This window comes from Dipodomys spectabilis, unplaced genomic scaffold, assembly GCF_019054845.1.
Source record: "Dipodomys spectabilis isolate Male_0828 unplaced genomic scaffold, ASM1905484v1 ptg000461l, whole genome shotgun sequence".
Classification (NCBI taxonomy): Eukaryota; Metazoa; Chordata; class Mammalia; order Rodentia; family Heteromyidae; genus Dipodomys; species Dipodomys spectabilis.
In genome coordinates this window covers 44,452-61,257 of record NW_024871138.1, presented here as the reverse complement: position 1 = coordinate 61,257, position 16,806 = coordinate 44,452, and the positions used below count along the sequence as shown (strand labels likewise).

Genomic DNA, 16,806 nt, shown 5'->3' with positions numbered 1-16,806 from the left:
GGGACCCCGGCCGCGCCCGGCTTTTATGCCCCGCGGCTGGGGACACGCCCGCCGCGGCCGCGCCGATTGGCCGACTCGGGGCGCTGCGCGCGGGGTCGGCCGGGAGGGGGCGCCCGCGAGGCGGGCCCGGGCCCGCACGGCGCCCTGCCCCCGGCACCAGCCTTCGCCGGGCATCGCAGCCCCAGCCTGGGCCCACCGGCCGGGGCGGCCGGCTGTCCTCCTCCTCCGCAGAGCCCACGGGCCTCTCTCCGGACCCGGCGGCCGGCCGGGGAGGCCCCAGGGCCCCCGGGGGCAGCCAGCCTGGGCCTGGGCTCCACAGCGCCGCGGAGCACGGCAGGGAGGGCGGGAAGCTCGGCCCCGCGAGCAGAGGCGCCGAGGAGAAGCCCTCGGGCCCGCGCCCCATCGCCTGGGGCGCGAGAGGCCAGCGGGGCCGGAGAAGGGCCCAGGCCCAGGCGCCCTCACCAGGATGGCAGCAGCCGGCCCTGAGCAGGGCAGGACGCGGCGGGGAGGCCTCGTTCGCCCCCACCCTTTGTCCCTTGTTCCCTAGCTGTGGCCCAGTGGCCCTGGTTCACAGCAACAACCCAGCTGTCCACACTGTGCCTTCCAAAGACTTGTCAGTTCAAACATGGTTAATTGACAAAGCAACGGGCTGAACATTAGGGCCGCAGCCTGCAGTTGGGCTTAGGCAGGTTCACAGAGAGGTGTCGGTCCTGGGAAGGCCGAGTGTGTGGAGGAAGGGCCGGGAGCCCTGGGTTTAACGAGAGAACCTGAGCAGGCTTCCTGGGGAAGATGGGGTGTGTGTGTGTGTGTGTGTGTGTGTGTGTGTGCGTGTGTGCGCGTGCGCGCGCACAGGCACAAGGCCTGGGTCTTGAACTCAAGGACTGGGCACTGTCCCTGAGCTTTATTGTTCAAGGCTAGCATTGCACAGCCAGCTTTTTGGCAATTAATTGGAGATGAGTCTCATGGACTTTCCTGCCTGGGCTGGCTTTGCAATGCAGTCCTCAGATCTCAGCCTCCTGAGTGGCTAGGATCACAGGTGTGAGCCACCAGAACCCAGCTAATTTTTTTTTTTTAGACATGGTCTAGACATGTAATCCACACTGGCCTAGACTCATGATCCCCTTGCCTCATCCACTGATCCTTGGTTTACCTCCATTCATATACCACCAAAGCCTGGCATAGTCAGTCTTTTGTTGTTGTTGTTGTTGTTTGTTTTTTGTCGGTTATGGGGCTTGAACTCTGAGACTGGGCACTGTCCCTGAGCTTCTTTTGCCTCAAGGCTAGTGCTTTTCCACTTGTGCCACAGCACCACTTCCAGGTTTTTTTGTGTATGTGGCACTGAGGAATTGAACCCAGGGCTTCATGCATGCTAGGCAAGCACTCTACTACTAAACCATATTCCCAGCCCTCTTCTCAGCCCTCTGAGTAGCTGGGATCAAGCTGGTAAACATCACCAAATTTGACTTGCATCTTAATGTGTAAAGACCTCTTACGTATGAGTAAGAAAAAGAACAGGGAGCTAGTTGTGATGATACACACCTCCAGGTCTAGATGATGTGGGACTGAGGCAGGAGAAATTCTTGAGCCCATCACTTGGAGACAAGTTTGTGTAAGTAGCAACCCCATCATATAAAAAGAAGTACAAGAGGATCTGGATATATCAACTGTGTATGATTGCCTATCATAGGAACAGTGTTGGGTTCATTCCCTAGTGTCACAAAAGGAAATGACATAAATAAAACACAGCTAAGTGAGTGTCAGTGCAGTTGTGCCCATGATTCTTCAGCTCAAATGGAAACCACTGGGCAATATCCTAAACTTCACTTTGGCTTTTTTCAGGATGGAGAGGTAGAGCAGAGGGATTCCCCCTAGTTGAAATCACACACACACACACACACACACAGAGAGCTTGAAAAAAGGTATATGTGAAAATACAGATCGATTCCAGTGTTTTGTTTATTTAGTTGTGGGTTGTTTCATACTTGTACATGAGCTTGAACTCAGGGTCTCGCACTCTTGGCTTTCTCGCTCCAGCTGACACTCTACCAGCTGAGCCATATCTGCAGTCCAGCATTTTGCTTGTTAATTGGAGACGAGTCTCCTGGACTTTTCTGCCTTGGTGGCGGTGGAGAAGCTAGGATTACAGGTGTGCCTCACCAGACCTGTTCCACTCTCTCAACCCAGTCTGTGTCCAGAAGAGACCTTCAGCTGAGAGTGTGGAGAGACCCGGAGGAGCCGCGCGGAGTCTGGAATGAGCCGCCAGTCCTCAGCCCTGCGACCTCCACCGCGACCGAGGCGACTTCAGAGCTCAGGCCGGCCTCAAGGGTTCAGGCTCGGTGCGAGGCCCAGGGTCTGCCAGATCCTGGCCTCCACCAAGGCCGCCTTCGCCGCGGGCTTGAGAGGCTGGGGAAGAGGCCAGGCGGGGAGGGGAAGGCAGGGGCCGAGGCCGCGCCGGGGTCCCGGCCCGGCCCCGGGGGCCTGTGCTGCCCTGTCCACCACAGGCGGGAGGAGCCCGGCCCGCGGGGGGGGGCGGGGGGGGTGAACCGAGAGCCCGGCCCGCGGGGGGGGGCGGGGGGGGGTGAGCCGAGAGCCCGGCCCGCGGGGGGGGGGGCAGGGGGGGGGTGAGCCGAGAGCCCGGCCCGCGGGGGGGGGGGGGAGGGGGGGGGTGAGCCGAGAGCCCGGCCCGCGGGGGGGGCAGGGGGGGGTGAGCCGAGAGCCCGGCCCGCGGGGGGGGCGGGGGGGGGGGGTGAGCCGAGAGCCCGGCCCGCGGGGGGGGCAGGGGGGGGTGAGCCGAGAGCCCGGCCCGCGGGGGGGGCGGGGGGGGGGTGAGCCGAGAGCCCGGCCCGCGGGGGGGGGGGCAGGGGGGGGTGAGCCGAGAGCCCGGCCCGCGGGGGGGGCGGGGGGGGGGGGTGAGCCGAGAGCCCGGCCCGCGGGGGGGGGGGGCAGGGGGGGGTGAGCCGAGAGCCCGGCCCGCGGGGGGGGGCAGGGGGGGGTGAGCCGAGAGCCCGGCCCGCGGGGGGGGGGGTGAACCGAGAGCCCGGCCCGCGGGGGGGGGCAGGGGGGGGTGAACCGAGAGCCCGGCCCGCGGGGGGGGGCAGGGGGGGTGAGCCGAGAGCCCGGCCCGCGGGGGGGGGGGGGGTGAACCGAGAGCCCGGCCCGCGGGGGGGGCAGGGGGGGGGTGAGCCGAGAGCCCGGCCCGCGGGAGGGGGCAGGGGGGGGGTGAACCGAGAGCCAGGCCCGCGGGAGGGGGCAGGGGGGGGTGAACCGAGAGCCCGGCCCGCGGGGGGGGGGCAGGGGGGGTGAGCCGAGAGCCCGGCCCGCGGGGGGGGGGGGTGAGCCGAGAGCCCGGCCCGCGGGGGGGGGGGGGGTGAGCCGAGAGCCCGGCCCGCGGGGGGGGGGCAGGGGGGGTGAACCGAGAGCCCGGCCCGCGGGGGGGGGGGTGAACCGAGAGCCCGGCCCGCGGGGGGGGGCAGGGGGGGGTGAACCGAGAGCCCGGCCCGCGGGGGGGGGGCAGGGGGGGTGAACCGAGAGCCCGGCCCGCGGGGGGGGGGTGAACCGAGAGCCCGGCCCGCGGGGGGGGGGGGGTGAACCGAGAGCCCGGCCCGCGGGGGGGGGGCAGGGGGGGGTGAACCGAGAGCCCGGACCGCGGGGGGGGGCGGGGGGGGGTGAACCGAGAGCCCGGCCCGCGGGGGGGGGGCAGGGGGGGTGAGCCGAGAGCCCGGCCCGCGGGGGGGGGGACGGCCTGCCTCGGTTTCCCTGACGTGTCGGCCTGCCTCGGTTTCCCTGACGTGTCGGCCTGCCTCGGTTTCCCTGACGTGGCTCCCGCGCCCCGCCTCGCGGGAGGCAAATCCTGGCTTCTAGGAGTTTCCCGAAGGATCCCTGCCGTCCCCGCGGGCGGCGGCGGCGCGGCCCGCCGGCTCTCACCGACGCACGGACCGCGGGCTGCGGCCTGGCCGGCGGGGCGGGGCCGGAAGGCCGTGACCTCCGACCTCCAGGAGCCTCCGGAACCAGCCCGGACACACGGCGCGTGCGCGCGCTGAACGTGCCCCGTGCCGCCTCCTCTCCACGGACTCGCGCGGGAGCCCGGAGACCCCGCCGCCCCCGGCCCGGCCCCGCGCAGCCCCCGTATCCCCGGCCCGGCCCCGCGCAGCCCCCCCCCCGTACCCCCGGCCCGGCCCCCGCGCAGCCCCCCGTACCCCCGGCCCGGCCCCGCGCAGCCCCCCGTACCCCCGGCCCGGCCCCGCGCAGCCCCCCGTACCCCCGGCCCGGCCCCGCGCAGCCCCCCGTACCCCCGGCCCGGCCCCGCGCAGCCCCCCCCCCGTACCCCCGGCCCGGCCCCGCGCAGCCCCTGTACCCCCGGCCCGGCCCCGCGCAGTCCTCCCCCCGTACCCCCGGCCGGGCCCCGCGCAGCCCCCGTACCCCCGGCCCGGCCCCGCGCAGCCCCCCGTACCCCCGGCCCGGCCCCGCGCAGCCCCTGTACCCCCGGCCCGGCCCCGCGCAGTCCTCCCCCCGTACCCCCGGCCCGGCCCCGCGCAGCCCCCCCCGTACCCCCGGCCGGGCCCCGCGCAGCCCCCGTACCCCCGGCCCGGCCCCGCGCAGCCCCCCGTACCCCCGGCCCGGCCCCGCGCAGCCCCTGTACCCCCGGCCCGGCCCCGCGCAGCCCCTGTACCCCCGGCCCGGCCCCGCGCAGTCCTCCCCCCGTATCCCCGGCCCGGCCCCGCGCAGCCCCCCCCCGTACCCCCGGCCCGGCCCCGGAGCTGAGACGCGAAGCTCGAGGAGTTGGACGCGCACCACGCGGAGCCGGAGTCGAGCGGCGGCGCTTCGACGTGTGGGGAAGGTGAGGCCGGCGGGCCCCGGGGTCCGGGCAGGGCCCCGGGGGGGGGGGCAGGGCCCCGGGGGGTGGGCAGGGACCGGGGGGTGGGCAGGGCCCCGGAGGGGGGTGGAGGGCCCCGGGGGGCGGGCAGGGTCCCGGGGGGGGGGGCAGGGCCCCGGGGGGTGGGCAGGGACCCGGGGGGGTGGGCAGGGCCCGGGGGGCCGGGCAGGGACGGGGGGGGGGGGCGGGCAGGGACCCGGGGGGCCGGGCAGGGACCGGGGGGGCGGGCAGGGACCCGGGGGGCCGGGCAGGGACCCGGGGGGCGGGCAGGGCCCGGGGGGCGGGCAGGGACCCGGGGGACGGGCAGGGACGGGGAGGGGGGGCGGGCAGGGCCCCGGGGGGCGGGCAGGGACCGGGGAGGGGGTCCGGGCAGGGCCCCGGGGGGGGGGCAGGGACCGGGGAGGGGGTCCGGGCAGGGACCCGGGGGGCGGGCAGGGACCGGGGAGGGGGAGCGGGCAGGGCCCCGGGGGGGCCTGTCCGGGAACGGGCCCCCGGGAGACCCGGCGCTATGGGAGAACCGTCCTCGGCTCCGGGGCACCGGCGGCGCGCGCTCACGCCCCCCGCGCCCTCGCCTCTCCCCCAACACAGCACGCGGGACGCGCTTGGTTCCGAGCTCAGCCATTTATTGGGGATTCGGGAAAGATCCGCGGGCCCGGCGGAGAGGGGCAGGGCGCGGCCCGTCCAGAGGCCGGCGGGTTCAGCGGTACTTCTCGGTCAGGATGGAGGACAGGATGGACATGAACTTGTCCCAGGCGGCGTGGACCTCAGCCGAGAAGTCGGCGGGGAAGTGCGCGGCCAGGGTGACCAGCAGGCAGTGGGACAGGAGCTGCGGGGCGGCGCGGGGCGGGGCGGGGCGGGGCGGGGCTCAGCGCGGGCTCGACCGGCCGGGCGACCGGCGCCCTCCGCTCCCCGGCCCCGCCCTGCGCGAGGCCCCGCCCACAGGCTTCATTCATCCCTCCCGGCCCCGCCCTGCGCGAGGCCCCGCCCACAGGCTTCATTCACCCCTCCCGGTCCCGCCCCCGCCCCGCCCACCGGCTTCATTCATCCCTCCAGGCCCCGCCCCGCCGGCCCCGCCCACCTTGAAGTTGACGGGGTCCACGCGCAGGATGTAGGCGTGCAGCTCGCTCAGCTTGGTCAGCGCGCTCGGCATGCGGTCGATGTGCTGGACGGCCTCGCCCACGGCGGCCAGCACCTTGGCTCCGTGCGCGCGCAGCTGCGGCGACCCCGGGTGCAGGTCGAAGTGCGGGAAGTAGGTCTTGGTCTGCGGGTAGCTGCAGAAGAGCCTGCGTGCGGAGGGAAGGGTGAGGGTCCCCGCGCGCGAGGGGCGCGGACGCGGGCCTGGAGACGCGTGGCTCCCAGGAGAAAGACGCCTCGGTGGTGCTTAAAACGAAGCGAGCCGGGCGCCGAGGCTCACGCTGCCATCCCGGCCACTCGGACCGCAGTTCGAGGCCGGTCCAGGCAGGAAAGCCTGTGAGGCTCTGATCTCCAAGAAACCGCCAGAAAGTGGAAGCGAGGCTCAAGCGGGTGCAGCCCAGCCGTGAGCTGAAGAGCTGAGGGCCACCCAGGCCCGGCGTTCAGGCCCAGCTAAGCTCCATAAAGACACGACTGGCTGGGTTTCCTATTGCCCCAGGCTCACGTGGGCTTGGCCTCCCCTTCCACAGCCCACCATCCCTTCATCCATCTGTCCGTCCACTGCCCACCATCCCTTCATCCACCCACTGCCCACATCCCTTCATCCATCTGTCTGTCTGTCCACTGGACAGGTTTGTCCAGACCCTTGGCCGGGTTCGGGAGGACCGTGCGATGTCTTCCCTGGTCCTGCCCAGTCCTGCCTGGTCTTGCCCGCCTCCCTGTCCTACTCCGAGGCTCCTTGCCCTCCATGATCCTCACCTGCCCCTTTGGTTAGCTTTCCTGCTCAAGGCTTTTCCTCCTCTCCCCACCCAGCTCTTCAGCTCAAGCTCTACCACTTGAGCCACAGCACCACTTCCAGCTTCTTCTGTTTGTGTGGTACCGAGAAATTGAACCCAGGGCTTCAGGCATGCGAGGCAAGCACTCTGCCACTGAGCCACATCCCAGCCCTCCTGCGCCCTTCTGTGTGAGACCCTCCTCACCACTTCCTCATCGTCCCTCCCGACTGTTCTTCCCCACACCTTGTCACCCTCTCCACCTAATCAGCCCTTTCCCAGGCTATCCCGTTTGGTGCTCACCTCTCCAGAGTTTCGGCGCCAATGGCATCAGCCTGTGAGGAGATCTTGTCCCAAATGGACTTGACGATGGCCCTTTCACTGTTAATCAGAGACATGGTGGTGGTGGTGGGGTGGCTGTGCAGGAGCTCAGTGCTCTCCAGACTAGCCTGCTGGGGTTCACTTCCAGGGTCTCTTATATACACAAAGCAGAGACCCTGACGAGCTGTGGCCACTGACTGGGGGCAGCGAGGGGCCACCAGGGTGCGGTTTGTTATCAGACCTAGGGACAATAGGAGTCGGGGCCTGGTGGGACTTGGGCTGAAGGCTATCACTGTTGCCTGCCCTTTGGCCTTAGAGGGGTGTTGGCCGTAGTCTGACACAATCCAGGACAGATAGGGGCCCACCATCCTAGCAGTTCATTACTGTGTTTGAAGTCTAGCTCTATACTGTACCATGCTACCTGTGCCATCCACTTGTCAGTCTCTGATTCTTGGGTTTCTTCCAAAAAAAAGCAAGTATCCTGTATCCCCAGCATAAGGTCCACCCTAACCATCAGGAACAGGTGGCAGGTCAGCCAAAGAGATTTAGGATCGATATTGCAATCCATGAATTAGGGTTGGGGCTGCAGCAGCCCTCCGTACTGGCCATTGTCTTATGAAACAAATCGTCACTTCATTTTTTTTATATATATATTGTGAGTTGTGAGGCTTGAACTCAAGCCTGGCTGCTGTCCCTGAGCTTTTTCACTGAAGGCTAGTGCTCTACCACTTTGATCCACAGCTCCACTTCCCGTTTTCTGGTGGTTAATTGGAGATAAGAGTCTCATGGACTTTCCTGGCCAGGATGGCTTCGAACTGCGATCCTCAGATTTCAACCTCCTGAGTAGCTAGGATTACAGGAGAGAGCCACTAGTACCCAACAGAGGCTGAGCTCTTAGGATCCCGGTTTAAAGCCCGGGAATAAAAGTCCATGAGACTCTTATTTCTAGTTAACTAGTAAAAAGTCAGAAGTGAAGGTGTGTTTCAAATGGTTGAACACTATCCTTAGAGTGGAAAAAGCCAAGTGAGAGTAAGAGGCCCTGAGTTCAGGCTTCAGTGCCAACACGTGCATGTGTGCGCACACACAAGTGCACATTTAACTTTGTTATAAGGAGTTATCAAATTATTATCTGGTAGTTTTACCATTTTGTATCTCATCATCTTTGTCAGCATTTTTGCATTTTAGCTCTTTTTGCAGATGTGTACTAATATGAGCTTTTTACTTCAAACTGCATTCCCTGAACATTAAGGAAGTGGAGGCTATTGCCATGTGCTTTTTGTCATTCATATATCTTAGTGAAATATATAGTTGGGTATTTTGCTCATTTTTAAATTGTGGTGTCTCTCTTTTTCCCCTCCTTCCCTCTCTCTTTTTTCCAGAATCAAAGTTTGAACTCAGAGTCTTGAGCTTACTAACAGTTTGCTTGATTGGCTGGTGCTCTATCACTTGAGCTAAACCTCTAGCCTAGCTTTTTTATGTGTCTGTTTGTCATGAGACTTGAACTCTGGGCTTTGGTGCTGTCCCTCAGCTTTTCAGCTCAAGGCTAGAGCTCTACCACTCCTGCCACAGTGCCACTTCCAGTTTTCTTTTTTTTTATTATTTATTTTTTATTTATTTATTTTTTAAATTTTTTTTTTTTGGTCCGGTTGTGGGGCCTGAACTCTGGGCCTGGAGCTGTCCCTCAGCTCTTCAGCTCAAGGCTAGCGCTCTACCACTTGAACCACAGCGCCACTTCCGGCTTTTTTCTTTTTGCTTATGTGGTGCTGAGGAATCGAACCCAGGGCCTCAGGCATGCAAGGCAAGCCCTCTACCACTGAGCCACCTCCCCAGCCCATTTCCAGTTTTCTGAGTGGTTTATTGGAGATAAGAGTCTCATGGACTTTCCTGCTTGGGCTGGCTTTGAACCGTGATCCTCAGATCTCAGCCTCCTGCGTAGCTAGGATTCCAGGCATGAGCCACTGGTGCCTAGCCCAGCCTAGCTTTTTGCTGGTTATTTTGGAGGGGAATTTCACGGACTTTCTCTACTGGGCTGCCCTCAAATTTTACTCTTTAGTCTCAGCTACCTGAATAGCTTGGGTTACAAGTATGAGCCACCAGGGGCTGGCTAAGATTTTTTTTTTTTTTTTTTTTGGTTATGGGACTTGAATTCTGGGCCTGGGCGCTGTCCCTCAGCTCTTCAGCTGAAGGCGAGCGCTCTACCGCTTGAGCCACAGCGCCACTTCTGGTTTTCTAGTGGTTTATTGGAGATAAGAGTCTCACAGACTTTTCTGCCTGGGTTGGCTTTGAACTGCGATTCTCAGATCTCAGCCTCCTGAATAGTAGGATTACAGGTGTGAGCCAGCAGTGCCCGGCGTTGGTTTTTGTTTTATGCCAGCCTGGGTGCTGCCCCTGAGCTTTTTGCACAAGGCTAGTCCTCTACCACTTTGATTGTGGTACTGGAAACTCCACTTCTGGTTTTCTAGTGGTTAATTGGAGATAAGAGTCTCACAGACTTCCCTGCCTGTGCTGGCTTTGAACTGCTATCCTCAGATCTCAGCCTACTGAGTATCTAGGATTACAGGTGTGAGCCCCCAGCACCCAGCCAGAATTTTTAATTTTTGAGACAGATTCTTACAATGTAACTGAGGCTGGTCTCAAATTCATGGTATTTCTGTCTTTGCCTTCTGAGTGCTAGAATCGAAGGTGTGCAGCACACTGCCTGGTTGCACTCTGTCCCATTGGTCTGTCCTCAATCCTTCACCACAACCAGAATGTCTTGATGGTGGCAGCTTTAACATAAATCATTCCCATAGGAGAGAAAACATTCAATAATCATATCTGATAACTTATCCAAAACTGGGGGCTGAGCGCAGCTCAGTGGTGGAATACATGCTTAACACAAGTGAGGTCTTGGGTTCAGTCCGTAGCACCAAAAAGAAGGAGAACACGAATTAAAGCCCTAGGAGAAGCCACAGCACGCCCACCACAAAGGCTAAAATGAAAGATCAGGAGACCTACCCTAGCAGATGTTTTGCAGTTTGTAGGGCCAGGAAAATGCAAATGTTCCTAGAAGAAACGTGAGCTAGTCAGCTACTGTGGAAGATAGTCTGATGTTATCTGATAATGTTCTTTTTTTTTTTTTTCTTTTTTGCTAGTCCTGGGGCTTGAACTCAGGGCCTGGGCTCTGTCCCTGAGCCTCTCTGTGCTCAAGGCTAGTGCTCTACCTCTTGAGCCACACCACCACTTCTGGCTTTTCTGTTTATGTACTGAGGAATTGAACCCAGGGCTTCATGCATGCAAGGTGAGCATTCTATCACTGAGCCACATTCCCAGCCCGATGTTCTTTTCTAATTACAATAATTCTTCCTCTTCTTCCTCCTCCTCCTCCTCCTTCTCTTTTTCTTCTCCTTCTCTTCCTTCTCCTCTTCCTCCTCCTCCTCCTCCTCCTTCTTCTTTGTTTGTTAACTGGTTTATTGAATTAAGACATCAAATATTAATTAAACTTGGCTAATACTGAAGGTATAAGTATATTTATACAAATATATAAACGTATAATTATATAAACATCAGCATGTATATATTACTATACATTTGCACAGAGTTTTATAAGTTCATAACTGCTATGTCATTTGGGAAACAAACACCAAAAGAAAAAATAAACACAAAATATTTTTTCTTCCTAATTTGCTTTATTGTTGTTTTAGAGGTGACATGCAATGGCCTGACATGCGTCAGGTAGTGAGTATGTTTCCTTTCACGTAGTGTCCTATATTCCCTCAGAAGCTTTTTTGAAAATTTTTGTTATTTTTAAGTAGTTGTACCAAGGTGTTGCCATTCAACAAAATAGTTTATAAATACAGCGTTTCTTGGTCAATGTCACCCTCTCAACAAGATAGTGAACCTTGAAAACACAATAATAGTTAAAAAAAAAAAAAGAACTGTAGGGGCTGGGAAGGTGGCTCAGTGGTAGAGCGCTTGCCTTGCATGCCTGAGGCCCTGGGTTCGATTCCTCAGCACCACATAAACAAAAAGAAAAAAGCCAGAAGTGGTGCTGTGGCTCAAGTGATAGAGCGCTAGCCTTGAGCTGAAGAGCTGAGGGACAGCACCCAGGCCCAGAGTTCAGGCCCCACGACTGGACCCAAAAAAAAAAAAAAAGAATTGTACTCATTACCTGATTCATGTAACTGTAACCCCTCTGTATATCAATTCTACAATAGCAACAAAAATAAATAAAATCCACAGTGATAAAGGGGGATAAAAGTTAAATACAAAGGCTATATGTTATATGACTTCATATGCGTGACCTATCCCGAAGAGCATGGCTATAGTTGTCAAGGCTGGAGGCTGGAGATAGGGAAGAGGGGAAGTAAGTACTGAGCAAGGGGATTTCCTTTCAGGGGATGGAAATGACCTGGGACTAGACTGGGGCAGTGGTTGTACAATACTGTTACTTACATTATTCATTTATTTATTTGTGATGGTCCTGAGGCTTGATCTCAGCGCCTGGGTGCTGTATGTTAGCTTTGTGCTCAAAGCTGACGCTCTACCGCTTGAGTCACAGCTCTACTTCTGGCTGCTATGGTGGTCAATTGGAGATAAGAGCTTCAGGGACTTTCCTGCCTGAGCTGGCTTTGAACCACGTTTTTTGTTTTTGTTGGTCATAGGGTCTGAACTCTGGGCCTGGGCGCTGTCCCTCTGCTCTTCAGCTCAAGGCTAACACTCTACCACTTGAGCCACAGTGCCACTTCCGGGTTTTTCTGCTTATGTGGTGCTGAGGCCCTGAACCCAGGGCCTCAGGCATGAGAAGGAAGTACTCTACCACTGAGCCACCTTCCTAGCCCCCTGGCTTTGAACCTTGATCCTCAGATCTCAGCCTCTGAGAAGCTGGGATAACAGGTATGAACCACTGGTACCTGGCCTGCTTATTTTTAGTATGAAAATGCTGTTGGGCACTTTTTCCAGCTTTAGGCAAAAAAAGCCAAACAAGAATGTGAGGATCTGAGTTCAAGTCCCAGTATTGGCTCACACACCTGCGCGCGTGCCCACACAGGTTAAAATGTGTGCCTATAAGCCAAGATGAAAAAGACAGCTTTGTTTCACTGTCCTGTGCACTTGGCAATAGTTTACACTGGACCATTTGTGTGGCGTGAGTCCAATACCTATGAGGGGTTCCTAATTTCTGAACACAGCATCAAGCCTCTCCATGCTGCACCCGTGGCTCTTCTGTGAAGGAGGGTTTGTTTTATTGCCATTGGATTTGTAAAGATAAGGAAATGGAGGTCCAAGGAGATTATGAACTATGTCCATGATCTATCTTCCTCCTTCCCTCCCTCCTGCCTTTCCTTCCTTTCTTCCTTCCTTTTTCTTCTTTCCTTCTTTTTTCTCTTTCCCTCCCTCCTTTCCTTCCTTCCTCTATTCCTTCCTTCCTCTCTTCCTTCCTTCCTTTCTCTTTTTTTTGGGTCCGGTCGTGGGGCCTAAACTCTGGGCCTGGGCGCTGTCCCTCAGCTCTTCAGCTCAAGGCTAGCGCTCTACCACTTGAGCCACAGCGCCACTTCTGGCTTTTTTTTCTTTTTCTTTTTGCTTATGTGGTGCTGGTGAATTGAACGCAGGGCCTCATGCATGCAAGGCAAGCACTCTACCACTGAGCCTCCTTCCCAGCCCCATCTTATTCCTTTCTTTCTTTCTCTTTCTTATTCCTTCCCTCCTTACTTCTCTTTCTTCTTTTCTGTCAGTCATGGTGCTTGAACATAGAGCTTGCACACTGTCTCTGAGTTTTTTGCACAAGGTTAGTGTTATACCGCTTGAGCCATAGCTCTACTTCTGGCTTTTTGATAATTAGAGATAAGAATTTCACAGACTTTCCTGCCTGGGCTGGTTTTGATCCACAGTCTTCAGATCTCAGCCTCCCGACTAGCTAGGATTATAGATATGAGCTACCAGTGTCCGTGTGTGTGTGTGTTGAAAAATTTGAAATCAGGGCCTTGGTGCTAGCCTGAGCTTCTTTGCTCAAGGTTAGTGCCCTACCACTTGAGCCATAGTTCCACATCTAGCTTTTTGTTGGGTAATTGGAAAAAAGAGTCTCATGGACTTTCTTTGCATGCTGGCTCCAAACTTCAATCCTCAGGTCTCAGCCACCTGAGTACCTAGGACTATAGGCATGAGCCACTGGCTTCTGGCTTGTGTCCACAAGGAATTAGCCTGATGGTTTGGTGGTGTGGGCTAGATGCCATCTGGGCTTGGACCAGGCTTGGTATCTCTGACAGAAGGATCTTGAGTCTGTGCAGGTCTCTGGGCAAAATTCCAAGCTCCAGGCCCATTTTGAGCCCATGGGTGAGGAACTGTGGGAACTCTAAGCTTTTTTTTTTTTTTTTTCAGAGATTAGGACTTAACTCAGGGCCTTGCGCTCACCAGGCAGGTGCTCTTCTGTTGAGTTAAATCCCCAGCCCCAACTTTTTTTAAAAAACCAGTCCTGGGACTTGAACTCAGGGTCTGGGCTCTGTCCCTGAGCTTCTTTGGCTCAAGGCTAGCACTCTACCACTTGAGCCACAGCTTCACTTCCAGCTTTTTCTGTGTATGTGGTACTGAGGAATCAAACCCAGGGCTTCATGCATGCTGGGCAAGCACTCTACTACCAAGCCATATTTCCAGCCCAAACGCTAACTTTATTTATTATTATTATTATTTTTTTTGCCGGTCATGGGGCCTGAACTGTGGGCCTGGGCGCTGTCCCTCAGCTCTTCAGCTCAAGGCTAGTGCTCTACCACTGGAGCCACAGCACCACTTCCAGCCTTTTCTGTTTATGTGGTGCTGAGGAATCTAACCCAGGGCCTCAATGCTTGCAAGGCAAGCACTCTACCGCTGAACCACCTTCCCAGCCCCCAAACGCTAACTTTTAAAGTACCAGCCTCACTGCTTTAACCTTTGTGAGAAATGTTAACCTTAGGCCACATGTTGGCAGGAGGAAGAATCATCTGTTGCCATTACAGCTCAAGGTATGGAGAATTAGATTATTCTCCTTCTCTCTGGAGGGACAGACCTCTGGAGGGAAGCCAGTCCTAGATAGGGTCTGTGCACCCCACCCAGTCCTCTGGTCCTCCAAGTGACAGGACTGATAAGGCCCAGCGCCCAAGCAGTTTCTGACCCACCCAAGGGATTGCTAGGCAGGAGGGAAGCATGTTTCCGAAAATCCAGTTTCTTAAAAACATCATTTAATAAACCAAGTTATTTTCATTTGAAATCAGGATTTAGGGGTGTGGGGTGTTAGGAGTCTGAGGATGTTCCTGCCGGGTGTAGCAGTTAGTTGATAGTCTTCTGCTACGACTCTGTCCAGGAGACACGGTGAGAGCCTAGGAAGAGCCTAGAGCTAGCACTGCACTTTGAGTCTAAATTCTGCTACTGGTGGGGAAACAGGTGCACAGTGCAGCCTGCAGACCCTCAGACCAGGGTGTGACCATGAGCAGCCAGAGATGTGGACAGGGTTGGGTCTGAGGTGGTGGCACTGAGGGTGGCTCTGGGAGTCTCCAAGGCAGGTACTGAGCCCCACGGATCTCTGAGCATGAGAGCTAACCATCTTCCCATGCTTTGCACCAATTCTAATGCTTATTTCTATTACATAGTCAGAGCCAGGCACCGGTGGCTCACACATACAACCCTAGCCACTCAGGGGGCTGGTATCTGAGGATTGAGGTTCAAAGCCAGCCTGGTCAGAAAAGTCTGTGAGACTCTTATTTTCAATTAATCAGCAAAATACCAGAAAAGGAACTTTGGCTTATGTGGTAGAGCATCTTAAGGGATAGTGCCCAGGCTCTGAGTTTAAGCCCCAGTACCAGCACACACACCCTCATACACACAGACACACACACCACACTCATGCACCTCCACACACTCACACCCCACAGTCAGAAAAGTGAACTGTGAGCCCTCCCGGGAGAGTCACTGGCAGGTGTCAGGCCTGTAAGGTGTCAGGGCAGCCCGGAGGCTGCTCTTTAGCTGGGGTACCCTCAGAACGCCCTGGTGGCAAGGGGAGTCAGACAAGCGGAGCTTGAGTCACACTTTGTCCTCATGTCTGGGCATTACAGACCCCATGCCTCTGCAGGAAGGCCTCCCCACATGACTGCCCATTCTCCAGGGACTGATTTCCTCCCAACCTCTCCTCCTCTTTCTGCACCCCAGTTCCTTTCCTTTTTTGTTGGTCGTGGGGCTCAAACTCTGAGCCTGGGCGCTGTCCCTCAGCTTTTCAGCTCAAGGCAAGTGCATGAGTCTCACAGACTTTTCCTGCCTGGGCTGGCTTTGAACTGTGATCCTCAGATCTCAGCCTCCTGAGTAGCTAGGGTTACTTGCATGAGCCACTGGCGCCCTGCTCTCTCTCTCTTTTTGCCAGTCATGGGGCCTGAACTCTGGGCCTGGGCGCTGTCCCTCAGCTCTTCAGCTCAAGGCGAGCGCTCTACCACTTGAGCCACAGCGCCACTTCTGGCATTTTCTGCTTATGTGGTGCTGAGGAATTGAACCCAGGGCCTCATGCATGCGAGGCAAGCACTCTACCACTGAGCCACCTTCCCAGCCCTCTTTCTCTTCCTTCCTTCCTCTCTCTCTCTTTCTTTCCCTCCCTTCCTTAATTTCTTTCGCTTTCTTTTCTTTCTCTTCCTTCCTTTCCTTCTTTCTCTCTCCTCTCTCTCCTTCCTTTCCCTCTCTCCTCGCTTTCTCACTTCCTTGCGTTGTTTCTTTTCTGCCAGTCCGGGGCTTGTATGCAGGGCCTGGACACTCGACCCAGCCCTTGGCCCTCTCACTTCTGTTGCGTGGACACTGCTGGGAAGTGTGGGAGAACGCACATACCTGCATGTAAGACAGGGATAAAGACTGGCAAAATCTGCGACAGACGGAAGGACTGTGTCCCCACTAGACAACGAGCCAGGAGAGCAATTCTGACACTGGCAAGCGAGCAATGTAACCGTTTCTACACGAGCACCCCATAGACAACACTGATTTCTTCTTGGAGTTTCTGGACATTAACACGGGGGGCGCGGCTCAACAGTAGAGGGCTGTCTAGCACGCAGGGGCCTGGGACTCGAACCCCGGGCCCTCCAAACTGATTCCGTTATGTGCAGCTCAGCCTGTGCGCTGCGCTGCTCTGATCCGCCCTCCAGGTGTGTGTCTACTTGGGCTTGAGCTCTGGGCCCGGGCGCGGGCGCTCCACCCCGGAGCCACGGCGCCCTTCCCGCATTGTCTGCGGAGGTGGCGCTGAGACTCGAACCCAGGGCCGGGCGCCTGCGCGGGGCGCTGTGCCCCTGCCGCCTTCCCGCCCCTCCCGTTCTCCAGTCAGGCGCTGGGCGCCCGCACGCTGGCGAGCAGCTCCGCGGCAGCCGCGGCGGATCGGGCACCGCCCGCGCGGTTTTACTGCACGCAGGCGGTGGTGTGTTCGCTGCCTGGGCTGAACGCGGGACGCTGAGCGAGCGCGGACCGGACCGCGAGCGACGCCGGCCGGCGCCGCACCTGCGCACACGGCCCGGGCGCGAGCGACGCCGGCCGGCGCCGCGCCTGCGCACACGGCCCGGGCGCGAGCGACGCCGGCCGGCGCCGCGCCTGCGCACACGGCCCGGGCGCGAGCGACGCCGGCGCCCGGCACCTCGCCTGCGTGCGCTGCCCCGCCGCGCGCCCGCGCCGCTTCCGGGCCGCAAGGCGAAGGTCTCGCGAGCGTGGCGGGAGCGCGTGGGTTCGGGGACTGAGGGCCGC

At 58.8% G+C, this 16,806-nt stretch overlaps 1 protein-coding gene across 1 annotated transcript; it reads right to left on the bottom strand.

Moving 5' to 3' along the window:
* Nucleotides 1–5,497: 5,497 nt before the first annotated feature.
* On the bottom strand, nt 5,498–7,175 carry LOC122098173 (hemoglobin subunit zeta-like). Its single transcript, XM_042668669.1, has 3 exons — nt 7,081–7,175; nt 5,952–6,156; nt 5,498–5,699 (listed from the first exon to the last, which is right to left on the bottom strand). Exons 1-3 carry the CDS (start codon nt 7,173–7,175, stop codon nt 5,571–5,573), a joined length of 429 nt encoding a protein of 142 aa, XP_042524603.1. The 3' UTR covers nt 5,498–5,570.
* Between the last annotated feature and the right edge of the window lie 9,631 nt (nt 7,176–16,806).

Coding starts and splice junctions, on each gene's coding strand:
- LOC122098173 (XM_042668669.1), bottom strand. CDS start 7,175: ATGTCTCTGATTAACAGTGAAAGGGCCATCGTCAAGTCCATTTGGGAC. Junction 6,157..7,080: donor GGCGCCGAAACTCTGGAGAG/GTGAGCACCAAA, acceptor CTCCGCACGCAG/GCTCTTCTGCAGCTACCCGC. Junction 5,700..5,951: donor TGGACCCCGTCAACTTCAAG/GTGGGCGGGGCC, acceptor GCCGCCCCGCAG/CTCCTGTCCCACTGCCTGCT.